Raw genomic sequence first — 19709 nt, 5'->3', positions numbered from 1 at the left:
CTAATAATCTATGATCCTTTCATTACACTGAGGTCCCGAGGGGTCGAGCAGGCTACAGCCCTCAACAATTATCCCTGGTCCTACATATTTCTCTGATTGGCCAAATTATTTCGGCTCTGTTGAATGTCTGAAAAAAGTTATCAGCCTAGTACCAGTAGAATTGATCCCCTGGGCACTCAAATTTTCCAGTACGATACAGCTTAGGTCATTCAGTCATTCTCAAACTCGCAGTGTAGACATTAAATAAAGCAGAGAAATCAAACCATTCTCTCCTGATATCAAATCTGTGTTATTTTTACCACTTTCATACCTCATTATCTCCATTAGAGGCAGCTTGTCTGAACTTCATCCGAGTCAACTTGTCTAATTGTTCAGACAACATCCGAGTCAACTTGTCTAATTGTTCAGACAACATCCGAGTCAACTTGTCTAAATTCCAAATAATTGTTGACAAATGTTGGAAAGTGTCTTACTGACATTTTACAAGAGTTAAAAAGAAAAGAAACAAATTTTAGAAAATTAATATGATCTGATCAATTTTTTTTTAAATTCATTTTGTTTATTTATTTTTTGTGTTTCAGGTTATATCAGCCATCGTCAAGGCGACCAGTAGCATTTTCAGCCAGTACCGAGATGGGTCTCACAGACATTGAAATGGCCCATGGTTTTGAGTATGATGATGCATATTTTGATGAGCGAGGATATGACATGGAATATGAGGTAAACAAATGAGCTTATCTTAGATCCAGAAAACAAAATTATACACAACACATGACAAAATTGTGAAATTATTGTAATAAACACTGTCAACCTGACGAGACCCGATACTTTGAAGTTGAGAATTTCTAAATGACAATTGAATAGATCACCTTAGATTAGGCTGGAATGTGTGTTTTATCATCTGGAGTTGAAGTTTTACTGTCTTAGAGCGTTAGGAAACCCAGAATAGTCGATAGTGGAAAGGTGATATCAGAATACAAATGTAACAGCAACATCTGCGAACCTGAGCGAACGGGATATCATAGAAACGTTTGCAAGGTAAACAATAAGTATAGAACTGGTAAAGCACCTTGCTAATGTCTGCATCAGGAGATGGATTCTGCATCTGAAGCACGTTTGTTTGGAATATTGTAGAAAATTGTTTTGTAATTTAGCTGTGATGAGAGGTAGAGGTAGGGAATCTGGATCACAAGCATGCTTGGAAGTCGTGTAAATACAGTGTTTTGTAACTTGGCCCAAGTGTACAGATGGTTTTCTGGTGTACGTTGATGTAACTGGAAGGGTGGCTGTCAGTCTATAATTCTGATCAGATGTCCTGCAGTTCATTACAGTCAAACTGACCACTACCCTGATGGTCAATCTTTCTGGCTGAACATGACAGACGGACCCCCTAAGCTTGTACTAATCATAAACATTTATATAGGGCTACATGGTCAAATTTTTACATCTTGCCCCTTATGACTCTTTGTGCCCCTTGTATGTATCTCCCTAGTGACAAGCATCTGCAAGAATATGATGAACAGAAACATAGTTGTCATCATGGAACATTGCTGAAATCACAGGACATGAAGATGTGTTGACTGAAGCATTGGTGAAGTGTGGTCACCATGGCTATCCATGATCAGGTCTATTATGTTGACTGGTCATCTAGACCCAGTTGTTGAGGGGTCTGCGAATGTTGGAGAGGGGTTAATGACAGATCATTATAGTAGCTGTCACCAATCTTCTCGTTACTTTCATTGGTCACTGCAGCTGTAGTCATGGGTCATACAGAGTTAGGATAGCCAGCTGGAAGAGGGTAGCACTTGTATCTAATTATACTGCTGGGAGCATAACCTGTAGAAAACTAGGGATAGAACATAGCCTGTACATAACTAGGGATAGGACATAACCTGTAGAAAACTAGGGATAGAACATAGCCTGTACATAACTAGGGATAGGACATAGCCTGTACATAACTAGGGATAGGACATAGCCTGTACATAACTAGGGATAGGACATAGCCTGTACATAACTAGGGATAGGACATAACCTGTACATAACTAGGGATAGGACATAACCTGTACATAACTAGGGATAGGACATAACCTGTACATAACTGGGGATAGGACATAACCTGTACATAACTGGGGATAGGACATAACCTGTACATAACTGGGGATAGGACATAACCTGTATATAAATAGATATAGTAGAACATAACATGTACTTAACTACGTTAAGTAGAACATAACCTGTACATAACTATGGTTAGTAGAACATAACCTGTAAATAACCAGTAATAGTAGAACATAACATGTACATAACTGGGGTTAGAAGGACTTAATCTCAGCAGGAGGGAGCAGGGTAACAACAAATTGATTTCCTACAGAATCTGTATTAGAAAGCTTCTACAGCAGACTAAGATTGGGTTATGTCTCATTGTCTATGTCTGTAAACAAGAACTTGGTAAAGACTTCAACATCCCTTAAACTCAATTTAAATTTTCAATCTTGGCAAGATCCTCCTTGTTTTTATGTGTGATATTTTAAGGTAGATATTTGTGTCGAAGATTTGTTGTTTCAATGTCTCCAGGAAGATTGGCTACATCTAAAGCAGGCATTTCTATTAAAAAGGACAAGTTTTAATCTAAACAAATTCATCACTCAATGTAAACAGAGCTGTGATGCCATTCAAGATGGTTTGTCAATCTTGTATATTTTAGATAGTTAATGTTGCTGGTTGTCCAATGTAAGCTTGGTTATTGATGTTATTTAGGAAAGCTGTTCCAACTTGTGGATCACTAGGGGTATGGAGGGTTTTCTAGTTAGAGTAATTTAAACACTGCATAATCTCAGCTGCAAAGGGCACCAGAGATTTCTTGTGACCAACATGGCCAACACCAGTTGCTTAGTAACATAGATTTCCTCTACTCTGCAGTAGACATGTGGGACTAAAAGACAATAATTGAATTAATTAATAAGATCAATACTTCATTTGGCCAGTTCATTGAACAATGGGTTGATGGACCATTTAGGCAGTTACAGCCAAAACGAACTCCTAAGGTTTCAAGTGACCGAGATCGTCCAGTGCAGGAGTCAATTAGATGCTTGGAAACCCAGACCAACATAATGGATATTGACAAACAGATGCTTTTGGGGTAATAGGAAATATACACAATTAGGCACCTACTGCATAATGATTTTTCAGCGGAAATAACCTTCAAATATATCAGTGTATCCCTCAGAGTATACACAATGGAAACATCTCTGTAACTCAATTCATCATGTCGATTATGAAAACTTTATTTATTAAAAAGGCTCTGAAGTTGTGATAAGAAGAAATGTAATATAGATTTATCACAATTTTGACAAGAATGTATTTGAAGGTCTTTATGGAGGTATCAAGCATTAGATGTATGGGGCTGTGATGGAGCTGATTGTAGGCATCTCCTAACAGATAGCTTCACAATAGTTGTACAGAAACATTAAACAAAGCATGGATTTGTCATTTTACAGTGGTGTGTTATTTTCACTGCCTGGAGTAGTGAATGAAGGTGAAGAACACCTCATGAGCAGGTTAGGAAAGATAATGTAACACTGGGGAATGATTTACTCATTTAAATGGATGCCCTGCCCCGTCTCTGATTTGTAACTGGATGAGATAGAAATGGATGGTGAAGCTGCATGCAGCCTATGGGCGAGATGGAAACTACATTTCGTGATTAAAACACAATTTATTGAATCAACACGTGCAGTATTTCAAAGCACATGCATTATGTGCTTTGCATGATCAGTTTTTAGTTGTTTGAGGTTGAAGGACTTGAAGGGATAAGGTATTGCTTGTAAAGGCTAGTTCAAGTGTGAGAATGATTTCATTTAAAACTCACCAATTGCTGATAGATTTGAACACAGCATTATGTTGACTTGTATTGATTTTAATCAAGTATGCCAGTTTTCATGAATCAAATGAAAAAAAGTTGATTGAAATTGAATTTTGTTCACAACCTTTATCATTTGATATTAGCCTGTTGAAACTCATATTGTATTGCTTTTTTTAAGACACAGAAAACCACTTTGAATTAATTGAGGTTTCCCTGAGAAAAACATCGAAGGAGATAAATTTGATGTAGTCATGTTTTAGATAAACAATGTTTACATCCAAATTCTTTCAAAATTAATTTATATTTTAAGTCTTTCTTTCCAAGGTTGGGTACTTATACTTTTAGTAATTTCAAATCAACAGATAAGCATTTTTAATCAAAACCTCGTATAGGAAGACGTTTTAAGTCCAGCAGAAATGATATTGGAAATGCTCAAATCTGAGCTTAAGTATTGGAAGCCATTTTATGTGAAAGAAGACTGCCTTGATCACTACAAAATCCTTCCACTGAAACACAGCAGACAGAATCATAAAACCACTGTCAGCCTGTGACCTTTTCAAATGTTCACTTTAAGATTTTAATGGTATAGAAGACATCCTGCCGAAAATGAAAACTTTGATGATTTTTGTTCTTCAAATTCTAATGCAAAGATATATACAAGTATTTATAGAATCCTGAGTCATTTCAATGCTTTGGTTTTACAAGATCTAAAAGATTCCAAGCAAACATACTAATGACCCAGACATTTAAGAAAGAATCAGAAAGGCTAAATTTGACATCAATCATTTTCAATACTTCAAAAGTATACCTTTCTGTCTGGGATTCTCCACTGACAATTCTGTCAGGGAGGCAACAGCTGACATGGGCAGAGCTGGGCCTATCAGACAGTCAGAAACACAAAGTGATAAAAAATCACATGTCGGAAATACTTCAACCTCGCTAGATTTTACAGAATTAGTAGTCATTATGTGATACTTGAAATAAAGTCTTTGTGTATTGAGAAGGATTTTAGAAAATAATTTAAGTTCAAAATCTACCAATCTAAATATTTCAGACAAGACTTAATACCTCATGGCATACCCTGGCCTTTAATGTCAGCCAGTTCTATCAATGGGACAGAATATTTCAGAAGTACTTCCAAATTAATTAGGATATGATCAGAAGTAAAATTTATGGAATGGGCAAGTTTCCATATAAAACAGCAGCAGGCGATAGTGTCTGTTGGAAACTGTGGTGTGTACACAAAGTTCAGCTTGTATTACTGCAAACTATTTCACATGAAACCGTTTTATTTTCTCTCTCTCTCTTTGGTTTTTTCTTTTTTTTTTCTTTTCAATATCAGAATTTTTGTATCAAAGGCAAACAGATAGATGTACAAGTCTATACTTTATAAGATAAGATATATTTATTCAAAATATTTGACAAGAAGATTCTAAAAGGTACCAACATATCTTTGAGTTATTTTATGTGTTATCACGGTAGACAAGATAAACTTGTAGGATATTCTGTATTTCTCTCCAGTAGTTACATATCAGTATAGATTATAGCACTTCTGCCAGTTAACACCCATTACATGCTACAAAAAATTGTGCTGATTTCATATAGATTTCTTCAAAGACTGAAATATAGAAAAGTTTAAAAGAAAGCAGGGTTTAAAGACCAGAACGAAAGTTTACATGGAATCTCAGTAAATCTGAACAGTTAAAAAAAAGGCAATAGAATAATGCGACTTGATGTGGTTGTGAAATCTAGAGTGAGATAGAAAGATAAGGCTGTAACTTAAGTGTGTTTTATGTAAAATGGCTGGAAGTTTAGGGTGACAAGTGGCATGGCAATTTCTGTCAGTCGCACTTAGAAATTACAGTAATTTACATGTGTTTGTGACTGACGTTTGACACAACAATTTTATAACGGCCCTTACCATTATGGAATTCACAAGTCATAAAAAATGCATTTCCTGGCCAGAAAAAGTAGAGAGTTATGTCACAGAATGATAAGCCAGTCTCCCAGCTGATAAATAATCGGATTTACATTGACAGTATCAAGAGTCACCATCTTGCCCAAGTCACCATTCTGTCAGGATGTGGCTGAGGCCACCATAGTGTCTGTGGTGGTTGTCAGGTGGCATAACTTTTGATGAGATTGATACAAAGTGGCAACCTATCAAAGATGAACGATTTATGATGGGTTAGCAATGAAGTTATACTTTAAGTCAGTTTCATTACACCATGGACATTTGTCAAAACAATCTTTGATGTAGTTGACCCAAACTGAAAACCCCAGTGGAGCTAATGGCTTTAATGAGAAGAAATACTTTAATGTATTTTGATTGGCTATGTTTCAATAAGGTTGTCTTGCACGCAGATTCTCCAACAACTTTCATATTTTCATGTGCTATGTTAACCTTTACTGATAAAAGAAACAATAAGATGAAGGTATTCCTTTGTTCACTATGTCTGTGATGAATTAGTTTGGCAGCTGTTAATACCAATTAGATCTGATATGCATATGACCTCTGACCTTCAGTAGTGACCTCTGTCGACCTTATTGTTATCTGATGATATGTATATAAATCTGTTGTATGTTCTGACAGTTACACAAGGAGGTAATTTCTAACAGACAGAGTAATTAAACACGCTACCATATTGCTCCTCTTAAGTAAAATATAGGCCAGGTACACCCACCTGATTGTAATTCCAACCCCCCCTCCCCCCTCCCTCCAGGGGGCTGGATTATCATTGAGGTTAACACAATTGAAAAACAGCACACCAATTATCTGATATTCATTCCTTTTGCTCAGTTTAGAAACTAAATCAAAAACCCTTCAAAATGTTTTCAAATATTTATTCAAACCAGATTCTGAAATAATCTTGATATTGATGAACCATCTGTTACGTCGATCTAATGTGTTCAGTATTATGTGCCTTACTGCTGGAGACCAGTACAGTTGAACCTGAATTCTCAAGTGGTCTTAACCACCTATTTTTATGTGACTGTGTTGGCCTGAGCCAGCCTAGTGTTTGTAATTAAGTTAGCATATTAAATATGTATGCCAAGGTTAGGAGATTCAGTTTGTTTGTCTTTGTATTAGGATGTAACAGGAAAAAGATATGGTTTTTGACATTAATGTCAATGAAATGATGACTTGCATGTATCTTATTGTATTAAGCGATTGTCCGAGGGCGGTGTCTCCTGGGCCGACTCAGACAGGAAGTGACGTCGATTGTTACTACAAGTCCCTTTATCAGACATATAATTCATCATAGTTATTTTTGTGACAAGATGCAGAATATTGAAATAGAAATAATCAATTATGGATGTCAAAACCAAATGATGTGAGGCTCTTAATGAGTTGAATTTTATGTCTGAAAAACTCTTTGAAAATAAGTGTATACCCATTCCTAGATACCCCCCCTCCCCTCTTCCCCATCGACCTGACCCTCTGTATCCATCCCCACCCACATTGATCTATGCAGACAAGCCCCTCCCACCCATCCACCCACTATCCTACAATATGCACTTGTTTATAGTAAGGTGGTGTATACGATTGTTGTAACAACATTTTAAGGATCCTGAGCAGGCATGAAATCAGATTTTATTGACTCGCTGTTTCAATCAGTGCTCAATGAAATTCTTTATACATAAACATGGGGTTTAATATAAATTCTTTGCACCCCTTTACGTTGACAGACTACCTGCTAAGTTTGTATGCAGGGCTGTTATTACTTGTGAAAAGATGTTTTGTGCTCTCAAATATTGAGTTTTAAACAAGGCGAGTTCATTTTAATTAATTATCTGGCTTTTAAGCTCACACATTTTGCTGTCAGCGTGAGAGTACTACAAATGGTAATATGAAATGTTTGTACTGAATGGCTGAACTTCCTTCAATGGAGCAATATTAGCTAATACCAGCAGGATGTATGAGGATGGAATTGTTGCTGTAGCCACAAAAATGAAAGGTCTCATGGCCTTGCTTCATTATGAGGCGGATGTAGAAGGTGGGAGACAGTTCCCAAAGCATAGTCTCCAAGTCTGTGTTTAAATGAAAAAGGAATATATGTGGGACTCAACAATGGGCTGTGTTTTCTGTCATTGAGGTGTCTGATAAGAAGGAGATGGAGGAAAGACAACATTACCCGATCAGATACAGAAAATGATGGAATAAATAGTGTTTTATGATGTGGGCAAGTCTATACCAGTCAATAACTACCTCCCCACGGTATCATAGCATCTCTATCAATGACTCAATACTTACTACAGCAGCTGAGCCACACACTCTGTGATAGCATTGTCCCACTTTATATCTGCTCAATCTCTGATCTATTGCTAGATTCCTGTCATAAAACTGTTTATCATAGATGGAACAGAAATCCAACAAAAAGATGAAATCTTGTAGGGCTATACGATATCACATTATCTCAGGCTTGACACTTCACACACGACTGTATATAATGGATGTGACATCATCTTTGGTGTTAATTTTTCACTTTCAGAAACAAATATGTTTTAATCGCTTTAGCCTTTATTGTGTAGTAGTAACGGAAACTCATTATCTAGTGGCAGGGAACCTTTCATTGGCAGTTGTAGCAGGTGCATTTTATTTATCGTTAGTAAAAGTCTCATTCATTGGTAGTAGTAACAAGTACACTTTAATTGGTAGTAGTAACAGGTACTCTTTAATTGATAGTAGTAACAGGTACTCTTTCATTGGTAGTAGTAACAGGTACTCTTTAATTGGTAGTAGTAACATGGCCACTTTAATTGGTAGTAGTAACATGGCCACTTTAATTGGTAGTAGTAACAGGTACTCTTTAATTGGTAGTAGTAACAGGTACTCTTTAATTGGTAGTAGTAACAGATACACTTTAATTGGTAGTTGTAACAGATACACTTTAATTGGTAGTTGTAACAGGTACACTTTAATTGGTAGTAGTAACAGGTACACTCTAATTGGTAGTAGTAACAGGTACTCTTTAATTGGTAGTAGTAACAGATACACTTTAATTGGTAGTAGTAACAGATACACTTTATTTGGTAGTAGTAACAGATACACTTTAATTGGTAGTAGTAACAGGTACACTTTAATTGGTAATAGTAACAAGTACACTTTAATTGGTAGTAGTCACAAGTACACTTTAATTGGTAGTAGTAACAGATACACTTTAATTGATAGTAGTAACAGGTACTCTTTAATTGGTAGTAGTAACAGGTACTCTTTAATTGGTAGTAGTAACAGGTACACTTTAATTGGTAGTAGTAATATAGACTCTTTGCTTAGTCATAGTTACGATCAATTGGTTGTAGCAACATAGACCTATTAACTGAAGAGATGATTAGTGGTGACCACATGTTAATTAGTTGTAGGTTTGTAGTTAACAAGGATTTTCCATTTTGACAGCAGTTTCAGCCATTGATTTATTTCTCTAGACATTGATGGGTGTGTAGAAATCAAATCATTCTTCCAATATACCTGCTTTTTATGTGGTAGAGTATGTAGGAGATATTTTAACTGTAAGGAGCCGATTTATAGATATTACATGACGTTTAAATACTCTTTCTAGCCATAGTTGTTTCTCCTTTGTCATCTTACCCACAAACGTGTCATTTGTAAACATATCGGAAGGAGAAAAAACAGAATCCTTATTTACAGTGGTGTAGGGTTCACACGCGAATATTTGCTCAACAGACAAAGACAACAAGCGAGGACAGAAGAATGTCTTTATTAAGTGCTTAATAGTTTTATATCAAACCAATTAACTGGACGACTGAGGCTGGACTCTATTGAGCTAAGCTTTAATAAAAAGCCAATCTGTTCACCTTATTAACGCAAGAATATAGTGTTAAGTAGGTAATAAGAAACGCATATTGTTGAAATACATCGATGAAAATAAGGCAGGTTTCATTCATACATTAGCATGATGTACTTTAAACATTAACAGTTTCTCAATTAGAACTCAAGTTCAGAGTAAACAGTACTGAAGACCTTTCAGAAGATATGTACCAGATATGTGAAAGGGTTGTCGACTCCTAATCCTTGTCTTTCTGTCTTTCTATTACCGTATCTTACTGAAGAAATAGATCATCTGCTTTATGAAGCTGCCATCATCCAAGATGTCATGTATGATCCTAGTATGTATTGAATTTTAGAAAGTTAAAAAACAAAAACGTATACGATATAGGTATTTTGAGTGAGGAACCTGCAAGCATTATACACGTGGACTTTTAAACCTGTGAATTTGAGAATTTGACAATAACTGGATTATACAACATGTCTTGTCTTTATGTTCTACTCATACTTTTAATATTTACACAGAGATTTTTTTTGCTTCATATTGTATATATAAACATCAGTATACTATTGTAGGTGTGAAAACTTGTAGGGGGTATTTTTGTCTAAACAGTGTTCCAGTAGTTATTTGCTACCAATGGGAATAAATGCTCGAGTTCATTAATTGACTTCAACTGAAGTGGTGAAATGGATGATGTAGCCTTTCACACACTTGTTTTGTAGCTGATATCAACAAGTGGTTTAAGGTGAAATATCAGCACCCCAAATCCTTCATGTGGAGTTAACGACTAAAATAAGCACTTGTTTATTTCACTTTTAGATCTGTAATTAAAACTTACAAGATTCCAAATATAGAGATAAAACACACCAATAAAGTTTGTGTGTATAAATCTGAATCAAAATTTGGTTTTGTAGGAGGTGATTCTACATCGATCATCAAACAGTGAGAAGCTGGGTCTGACGTTGTGTTACGGTTCTGTGGAGGAAGGCATGACGGACATTTTCATCAGTGAGGTAAGTTTTCTTTTGTTACCTACTACAGACGGTACAGCAATAATGATGCTGTTTCATATCTAACATGTTAAGAGGATTCAATAGGAATGATGAAAATCATTTTCTATATATATTATGATTAGTTCTTGTCTCTATGAATGTGAAATTGTGTTCATGTAGAATGCATTTTTCAAATAAGGGCAACCTCATTGAATATCACAAATGTATTTAGAATGATATGTAGTATGAGTATCAGTATGGTATCTGGTATTTTGTTGAAGGTATTGATTCCCAGTGTTACATACAATTAAATTTGACATGAGAATGAGATACAAACGGGAGATGTTTTACTTGGAGCTGGCCATTAATGGTAGAATATGTTGTGTATAAATTTCCTCGTTAAGGGTCTATACAGTCCTATTACACAACACTTCTACTCTTGGTTAACAGAGTGCTTGGATAACTGCCATACAGTTCTCCCTCTGATAAACCTGAAAATGACAGTGATTATCTGCCCTTGGTTTTGTCTGAAGTTTATCTGCCCCCCCTGGTGTTACCTACAATTTATCAACTCAATGGCGTATTGCTTTCTACTCTAATCTCAAAATTTTACTTGAATCAAAAAGACGTTATCTAAAATGTATCGACATATCATTTGAAACAAGAATTTTCACTTTGAATTAGAAGAAAGCTGTTCACAATGGTATTCTGGCATTTTTTCAGGTTTACTCTTTAGAAGTTCTTAGTTTACATTTTTCACTGCATTAATACCAAGAGTTTTGAACGAAGGATAAACATCATAATACATAATAGATAGAGAAGCACTTTATCAGGTCTTATGGTGGAGATTTCCCTGTACCTTGTGTGGATACACAGGGGTGTGTGTGGTCCGAGTGACAAAGGAGTACTAACTTGTAGAGATTCATATACAGGATAAAAAATGAGAAATGACTTGATATGAGAGAAAGTCCTCAATATGGTGAGAGTGGAGATAACAGCTCCAAGTTTGAGACTCCAGGGATAGTTTACTGATTTACTGTGAAAATTGGGATAAAAATTATGTTTTAAATTAAAGCTCTAAGAGGATGTATGGAAAAGGCATTGCCAGAAAAGTTTTTAATTAATTGCTGTTTAACCTCAGTTATATTCTTATCTTTCAATGCTTTTAGATGAGACCAGGCTCAGATATTGAAAGCAAAAATAAGCAATGGAAATCATTTGAGAAATTTGAATTGAAAGATTTTTACAGTGAGGAAAGACAGTTTGATGAATAAACCACATGGAACGTTGCAATATTTTTACTTCAGAACAGGAGTTTATTTGTATCTCCATGGAGATTAAGGCGCGCTTGTTTGACACTTGAGAATAGAAATGTTGGCATCCCCTGATGAACATGTTACACAGGCTGTTGTGTATTATGGTTAACCGTTTTGTTTGTTTGAATATGTAAGAATTTAAGATAGAATTCAGCCTTCCAGAGACATTTTGGTTTCTTTTTCTTGCTAGGCTTGAAGTTTGACAGACTGTTGAAATAACATGTATTCGGAAGTCAGATTTTGGTGAAAATCATCGATGGCACACTATTTAGCTCGATAGTAGAACCACCATTTTTACATCAGATGTTTTTTTTCTTTGGTCTCCAGGGTTACCACCAGTAGAATCCAATTATTATAGGTATGAGTAGTATTAATCCAAGAAAAAAAGACATGACTGGTTATAAGCCCACCCATAAATGTTGCTATTTAGCACAAATATGTATACGTAGGTATTACCTACCTTAGAATGCCTTAAGAAAGAAGTGAGTACCGTACTCATAGCAAGTCTTGATATTTATCAGTACAGCTTACATGATGAGGATGTAATAATATTTGTATTGTAAGAGAAGGTCTTAAGAAAATTACTTTTGTTGTGATAAACTTTTTTCAATTTACAAGGATTTTTATGAATATATGATATTAAAGGAATCAGTCAACTTTCGAAAGCCTAAACAAGCCCAGTCAGTCAACTTTCGAAAGCCTAAACAAGCCTGGTCAGGCAACTTTCAAAAGTCTATACAAGCCCGGTCAGTCAACTTTCAAAAGTCTATACAGGCCCGGTCAGTCAACTTTCGAAAGTCTATACAGGCCCGGTCAGGCAACTTTCGAAGTGATACAAGCCCGGTCAGGCAACTTTCGAAAGCCTATACAAGCCCGATCAGGCAACTTGCGAAAGTCTAACAAGCCCGGTCAGGCAACTTTCAAAAGTCTATACAGGCCCGGTCAGTTAACTTTCAAAAGCCTATACAAGCCCGGTCAGTCAACTTTCAAAAGTCTATACAGGCCCGGTCAGTCAACTTTCAAAAGTCTATACAGGCCCGGTCAGTCAACTTTCAAAAGTCTATACAGGCCCGGTCAGGCAACTTTCGAAGTGATACAAGCCCAGTCAGGCAACTTTCAAAAGCCTATACAAGCCCGGTCAGGCAACTTTCGAAAGCCTATACAAGCCCTCTTCTTGTGATAACCATACTTGATGTGAAATTGAAGTTGATGAAAGTTTGTCATACAAAACTGAGGGTATAAGAGGGTGATAAGAAAAGTACATGCTGCTGCATGCTTTTTCCCTCTCTATCGTAAATCCTGCTGCTTTCCATTAATAATTATTTCCATATGATGCTAAGATAAGACAAAAAAAGATGTAGAAGGAAGCGATATTTTGTGTAACTGTCACATACAGTGTTATCAGCTGCCAAGTATCTGGGTGCTGGCCTCTCTATCAGATAAGGAGTACAGAAGTGTTGATAACGAGCACCTCCGGCCACTAATGAGTGGGCCACTGGTGGCCAGTGGGGCACTGATAACAATGATTAATTAACACCTTTCACAGGTAGTAAATCTCAGGTGGGAGGCTACAGGTACCCTTAATGAGGATGGATGGTAGTATCAACCTATTTATTACAGGATTAATATCCATGTTAAAAAAATAAATAAAATGATATTCTTGTAGAGAAACATTGAATCGTACACAATCACTATGAAAATGACTTGAATGGATGGAAATTTCAACCAAGTGTTGTAAATGAATTTTGATGAAATCATTGATTAAGAATTGTATGGAGATATTGATCTTAGATCACTGACTCATTTGTCGTGTCGAGACAGAATCTTTTAAATACAACATTGGATAATGTAGAAATGGTGTACAACTCGTTACACTAATGGCAACCCTGTGATGCTGGTGATGAAGATTGAAGTATTGTCACTATGATAATTTGGGGGGTATTGATTCCATAATTCTCTCATATAATGTCTGAATGGTTAATGCGATGATTACCTTATATAGTAGTACATCTAATTGTGGACTGATACCTGTGTTAGTGACAAAAAACCATCCATGTGTTACTAGGCTTGTATATAGAATCTATTGTTCATCAATCTTATCCTTCACCTAGAAATGTATCTGTGTTGCCATTATTATGCAAATCAGGGCACTACTACCTGTTTGATATTTGAATCCATGAATTTTTATGAAAAGGAACAATCTGTTTTGATGGTTGAAGGTCATCAAAATAAGAGGGGTGAGATATGAAAGTGACCACCCAGTCAGCTAGTGATATGTGTACATTAACAGACATTCTTCAACACAGGAATGGACCAGGCTATCTGTCTCTGTAGGTAATCCTGGGTTTCAGCAGGAAGTCAAGAGACATAAATAGATTTATCTCGACAGAAATTGCTTTACACCTAAATTTAACTCTCCTGTATATACTTGAAAATGAGTCTTGGTATATAATCGTTTTTTAAACCAAACTTGTTCCTATAAGCCTTTATAATTTTGTGTTTAGTTTCGCATTCTTCAATTTCTTAAAATAGCACTTGTAACGTTAACAAAATGATGGTCTTGTTTATATTTCCAAGTTTACTTCCATGTAAGTATGCCCTTACATAACCCAAGTTCAAAGATTTTTTTAGTAAACTGCTCTGCGACCAAGATTAGAGACAGATTATGTGTTCTCTGTAGTGAAAGGTTCTGAAGGTTGGCATGGAAGCATGGCTCATCTTGTAGTAACAGGTCTGGTGTTATTTTACCATTAAAACCAACTTTACACACCAGTTTAAACAATAAACAACCATAAAACACAGGTTAGACTCGGAGAATTGATTAATAGGGGACACGATCATGCAGTTTTTTACATAATATCATTTTGCTATAAAGTTGTCTGGGTGTATTGGGTTTCCATCGACCTCGTACATCATTTCTGATGAATACTGTGTGTACTGTTCTAGCTTGTCATCTAGACGTGGGCCATTACAACAAAAACAATGTTCTGTCACACACTGCCTTTGAAGTTGTTTCCCCAAAATATGACCTAGTAGCTTTTAACCCATCTTCTGAACTTAATGGAACTTTGATGTGGGGGTATAAAGTTTGAATTAATTTGAATTTTAAACAATCTTGTCTATAAAGGAACAATGCAGTTTGACACAGAATTTTTAGATTGTGGCCTTTGATCCTAACACTCCCTCTTTATTTTCCTGCCTGTACAAAATTAATTGGTTATTTCGGTAGTGTTTGTGGCTGTCAATCTGGGCTCCTTTTTTTTGTTTATTGTTTTTTAAGAATGGGGAATGGAGGGTGGAGGAGGCAGACAGGGGTTCGGGGAGAGATGTCAGATGTTAGACACTCGGGCCAGGTCTCCGAGGCTGGGGATTGGGTGGGTCGACTAAGGGGTGGGGTTGGGGGATGTTAAAATGTCTGATGCTCCGGCCAAGTGATAGGGATGGAATTATGAGAGAGCTGGTACTGAAGTAGACATTGTGATGTACTTTATGTAATACTGTTAGGCTAACGATAATTTAGCGTGATTGTTTCAGCAAATCATTGTTTGAGCAGTAAGTGAGTCCGAGGTCCCTGGTTTGAATCCTGATGGAGGCTTCAAATCAATAATGAATCTGTTACATGTCTTTATTACATCTCCATGCATTTGTGATGCTGTTTAAACTGTATGATGAAATAATTGAACATTCAGGCAATAGTTAATCTTGCTCAAACCCCATATCCTTTGGAGTTTTCTTCAGTGTGACGAGATTGTGTAAACCAGTGCAATAGGGAATTGTCTGATTTATGTATGTGTTAATGACACATTTTAGAGGACTGTGGCTAATTCTCAGGATTGTGAGGAGTTGACAGCTTTTCAGATGAGTTTAAATACCTTATGTCAGTAATTTTTCACAAGAAGTACCCTTGATAAGTCTCCATATATGAAATAACAGCTTTCCTGTCACCCACTCAAACGTCCTTGAGACTTATGACATTTTTAGGGATTTTTCTTATGTAATAAATTACAAAAATCTGTTTTGAATCACTTTCTATAGAAGAAACAAATAGAAACTAATGTGTTTATTGAAAGAAGATAATGATTTGTACTGACTTGGTAAAGACTGGCTGTAAAACAGATTGGAGGTGACACTCGTGTAGAGCCGTGTACCGGAGAATATGTATAAATGTCTAGTATGACAGAACTTAAAACATTTATAAGTGTAAAATATCCCTCCAAGTTTGATGTATTTTAAATGTGGTTCTAATAGGAAACACAAGTTTATAAGTGGTGGTCATATACACAGTTTACACGGAAGCTTTATTTGGGTTTTAAGTCAATACTTGGTAATATGAAAGTAAGTAGCAGTTGTTCTGAAGTGTTACATGGGAATCTATAGGGGATGATAACCCAGTGTCACCTGTACATGTTTATAGTCTGAGATTGTTCTCAGCTTTGTTATATATACTTACTGAAATATACCAGCTTAAACACTTTGTTGGTGTGGGTACCACACCTTGAGACCAGTATTTGTTGGTGTGGGTACCACACTTTGATACCAGTAGTTGTCGGTGTGGGTACCACATGTTGATACCAGTAGTTGTCAGTGTGGGTACCACACGTTGATACCAGTAGGGTACCCACTCTCCCCACCATGATACACTAGTAAGTCTTGTATAGACCATTTCCTTCCTGTCCCAGGTATGTCAGTTGTTGGGGCTCACTTTTGTATAATTCTTGTCCAGATGGCTTTCTCACCCTGCAATGTGTCATCCTGTCATACATGTATCAAAATACATTGTAGTTTAGGGATTGAGGGATAATCCACAATCTCTCGGGACTTTTTCTCATAAGTTGCTCACTGATTGGTCAATCTGACAAGAGTCATTAATTCCATAATGTTATCTAAATTCCTGGAATCACAACATGGATCTGTTTGAAGTCTGACATGCTTGACTGATATGGTGATGATATTTGACCTAATTAAAGTCCGGCAGAAGTTGTTGTAATATATCCTACCAATTAGTGCGATCAATCGGGACTAATTCAATTTTCTCATCAATTTTTCTCGGAATAATTACATGAATATTTAACACCATCATGTGTATTGGTACACAGTGATATCTAAACTCTTAGTAATTGTGTTAGGTTGTGTATCAGTTCTTGCTTCATGGCTGGTTTTCATTTTTGTTATCAGAAGGTGTTAATTAATGTCAGTATTTAGTGTGATAAGGCAGTGATCAAAGTTTGACTGACTAGTGGACAGACTGGTAATAGATTGGACAGGACATTGTTATGGTAATGTTGTTTGGGGCTCAGTCTCGGTTCTTCATACTGACGATGCTGGGACTTGACACATTAAGGAAGATTGTAAGTTTTTATTGTTAAATCTGCTGTTTCTGTGTTTCTCAAATTCGGAATAACTTTTAAACTTATCTTAATGGTTTTGAAAAAAAAACCCATAGTTTTGGAATTAATTTAAAAATTGTATTTTTGAGTTATCAACCTGACAAGCGGAACAGCTATATTAGTTCCAGTTGTTTAGACTGAAGCTGTATTTTCACTGAGTGAACATACTTGTGCATGATGTGTAGATTATATAGTAAGATAGCACTGTGTACTTTCCATGTAGTATGGATTGATGAGCGGTAGTGTACTAATGTAATTGAGAGTTTTTTTGAAGTCGGTTGATTGACAGGGGATGTAGTACCATTAGTGTGAGGGCAGGCAGACTTGCTAGAGCTAGGTATTAGGTGAATGTAGCTCAGCAGATAAGTATAACGGCAGGCTAGACACCAACATGGCCTCACAGTGTGGAAAGATTGCATAAAAATAATCTCCACTATTCTTTATGGTGCTATAAAATGGCAGAGCTAATGGTAAAACAGAACGCATGGATCTAAACAGGAAACCAGGCAAAGCAAATGTTTCCTCCAAAACAGCTCACAAAAATCTCCAACAAAATGCATTTTTGTCATATGTTATCAATGTTTTATGGACTGTGTAGCCTATAGTTACAATAAGAGGAGATTTTTTCAGCATTAATCTCTGACACAGGGATTTTGGGGTCACATACCATCACTGATTAGATGGCAGTATTTACTAGTATGGTATATTTCAATGCCAAATAATTACAGCATGTCAACCGGAACTTCCAGGAATTAGGTTTAAGGTAATGGACAGAAAAACGTGTGATTATCTTCATCAGCTGTTTCACATGATTTTATGTAGTCATTCATTCCTACAGATAAAGAAATGTTTTACCTAATGTAAGCTGTTTCCTCGTACTTTTCATCCTTTTATATAATACTCTAATGTTGTACTCTGCACTCTCACTCTCCCTTCTACAGATTACATATTGTGTCATACATTCATGTTATTGAATTTATTTCTGATTGTCTGTTGTCATTTACAAAATAATGCTTCACGTCTTCATTATATTTTGTGGTCCTGTGATGTATAGGAAATTTTACCTAGCTGAGGTATCAGCACAAGGCCTCTGGTAGTAGGATAACTTTCTCGTGAATGGGATAGCTTTGTATCTGTGCAAGGGACAGATAATTGTTTGCACTCCTACGATAAATGTGACCATTACAACCTCCGCTGTCCAGACAGCACCCAACTGTCCCACTAGATATTCAAAAATGTGACAATGTATATTGGACATTCCCATTGGAAATTCAGGAATGCGTAGGTCTTTCTAGTGTAAGAGCTATAGGTGTGGATGCATTGACAAACTTAAAAGGTGTTTACGGGTCAAAGTTGGTGTTAAGTAAAGATTTTTGTTTGTAATTGTGAATTTTTAAAATGAATTATATGAGAATTGATATGATTGATTGTTAAACAAATTGTATTGAAGAACACCCAAAGTTAAGCATACTCAGAAAGAATTGTCAAGATGTAATCTTCAGCTAAAAGGAAAAGTCCCTTTCAAAGTCTTTAACAATCAGGTACATAGTGTGTCACCTACAATCGTCAAATTCTAAATGTTAGCATGTCTTGGGATATGGTTATCTGTTGGGTACTAAAATCATGTAACCTGCTGTACACAGAGTTATGGCCCTTTTTTGATTTTCTGATGCTGAAATTTAGAGGCTGGGAGGGACCATGAATTATTTCCTTTTTCTTTTGGTTTGATAAATATTTTTCTGTGAACTATTTTGGATTAAAAAACAACAACTTGCCTAGATATCCACTTTTAATGAAACTTGAAGACATTGTGTCACTTAATAGGTCAGCTTTGGTGTAGTACAAGAAGTGATAACCAAGTGATTCTAGTCCTGTCCTATCATAGGCTTGTATCAGTGATAGCCAGGTGATTCTAGTCCTGTCCTATCATAGGCTTGTACCAGTTTGCCAGTATTAGGGGATTTTCATCGTATAGCTCTGATCCTGTCACTACTGATCCTATACTGTACCTATACTGATATTATACTGATACTATACTGATGTTGTACTTATAGTAAAAAGCACACTTATGTGTTTTGACCACACGTCCCTACTCAAACGAAGGGTGGGGAAGTAATACCAGACTACAATACAGATAAACCAGGGTAGAAGTTATCTAGTGGCCATGATACGCCAAATATTCACCCAACATCACAGACATAGACAGAATCATTGGCACCAGACAAAATTTAAATAGTAACACCTTGATAAGGCTCTCTGATAATTACGGTTTCTTGAGGTTTTCTTCTTTTTGTTTGAATTAAGCACTGTGATCCTTCTGTTTGTAGTTTTGCCGCCCATTTATCTGGAACCTAAGTGGCTTT

The 19709-nt window shown here is 36.2% G+C and overlaps 1 protein-coding gene across 1 annotated transcript in view; it reads left to right on the top strand.

Moving 5' to 3' along the window:
• The window catches only part of LOC132543472 (E3 ubiquitin-protein ligase PDZRN3-B-like), a 175132-nt gene that overhangs the window by 134302 nt on the left and 21121 nt on the right, over positions 1-19709 (top strand). Inside the window, exons 5-6 of the mRNA XM_060206975.1 lie at positions 582-720; positions 10566-10664. Coding sequence (XP_060062958.1) covers positions 582-720; positions 10566-10664 — 238 coding nt within the window. The remainder of the gene's footprint in view (positions 1-581; positions 721-10565; positions 10665-19709) is intronic.

This window comes from Ylistrum balloti, unplaced genomic scaffold (assembly GCF_031769215.1).
Source record: "Ylistrum balloti isolate Yb309-2 unplaced genomic scaffold, AGI_CSIRO_Ybal_v1 Utg369756, whole genome shotgun sequence".
Taxonomy (NCBI): Eukaryota; Metazoa; Mollusca; class Bivalvia; order Pectinida; family Pectinidae; genus Ylistrum; species Ylistrum balloti.
Note: the sequence above shows the minus strand (reverse complement) of the source record. Positions and strands in the feature narration are given on the sequence as shown.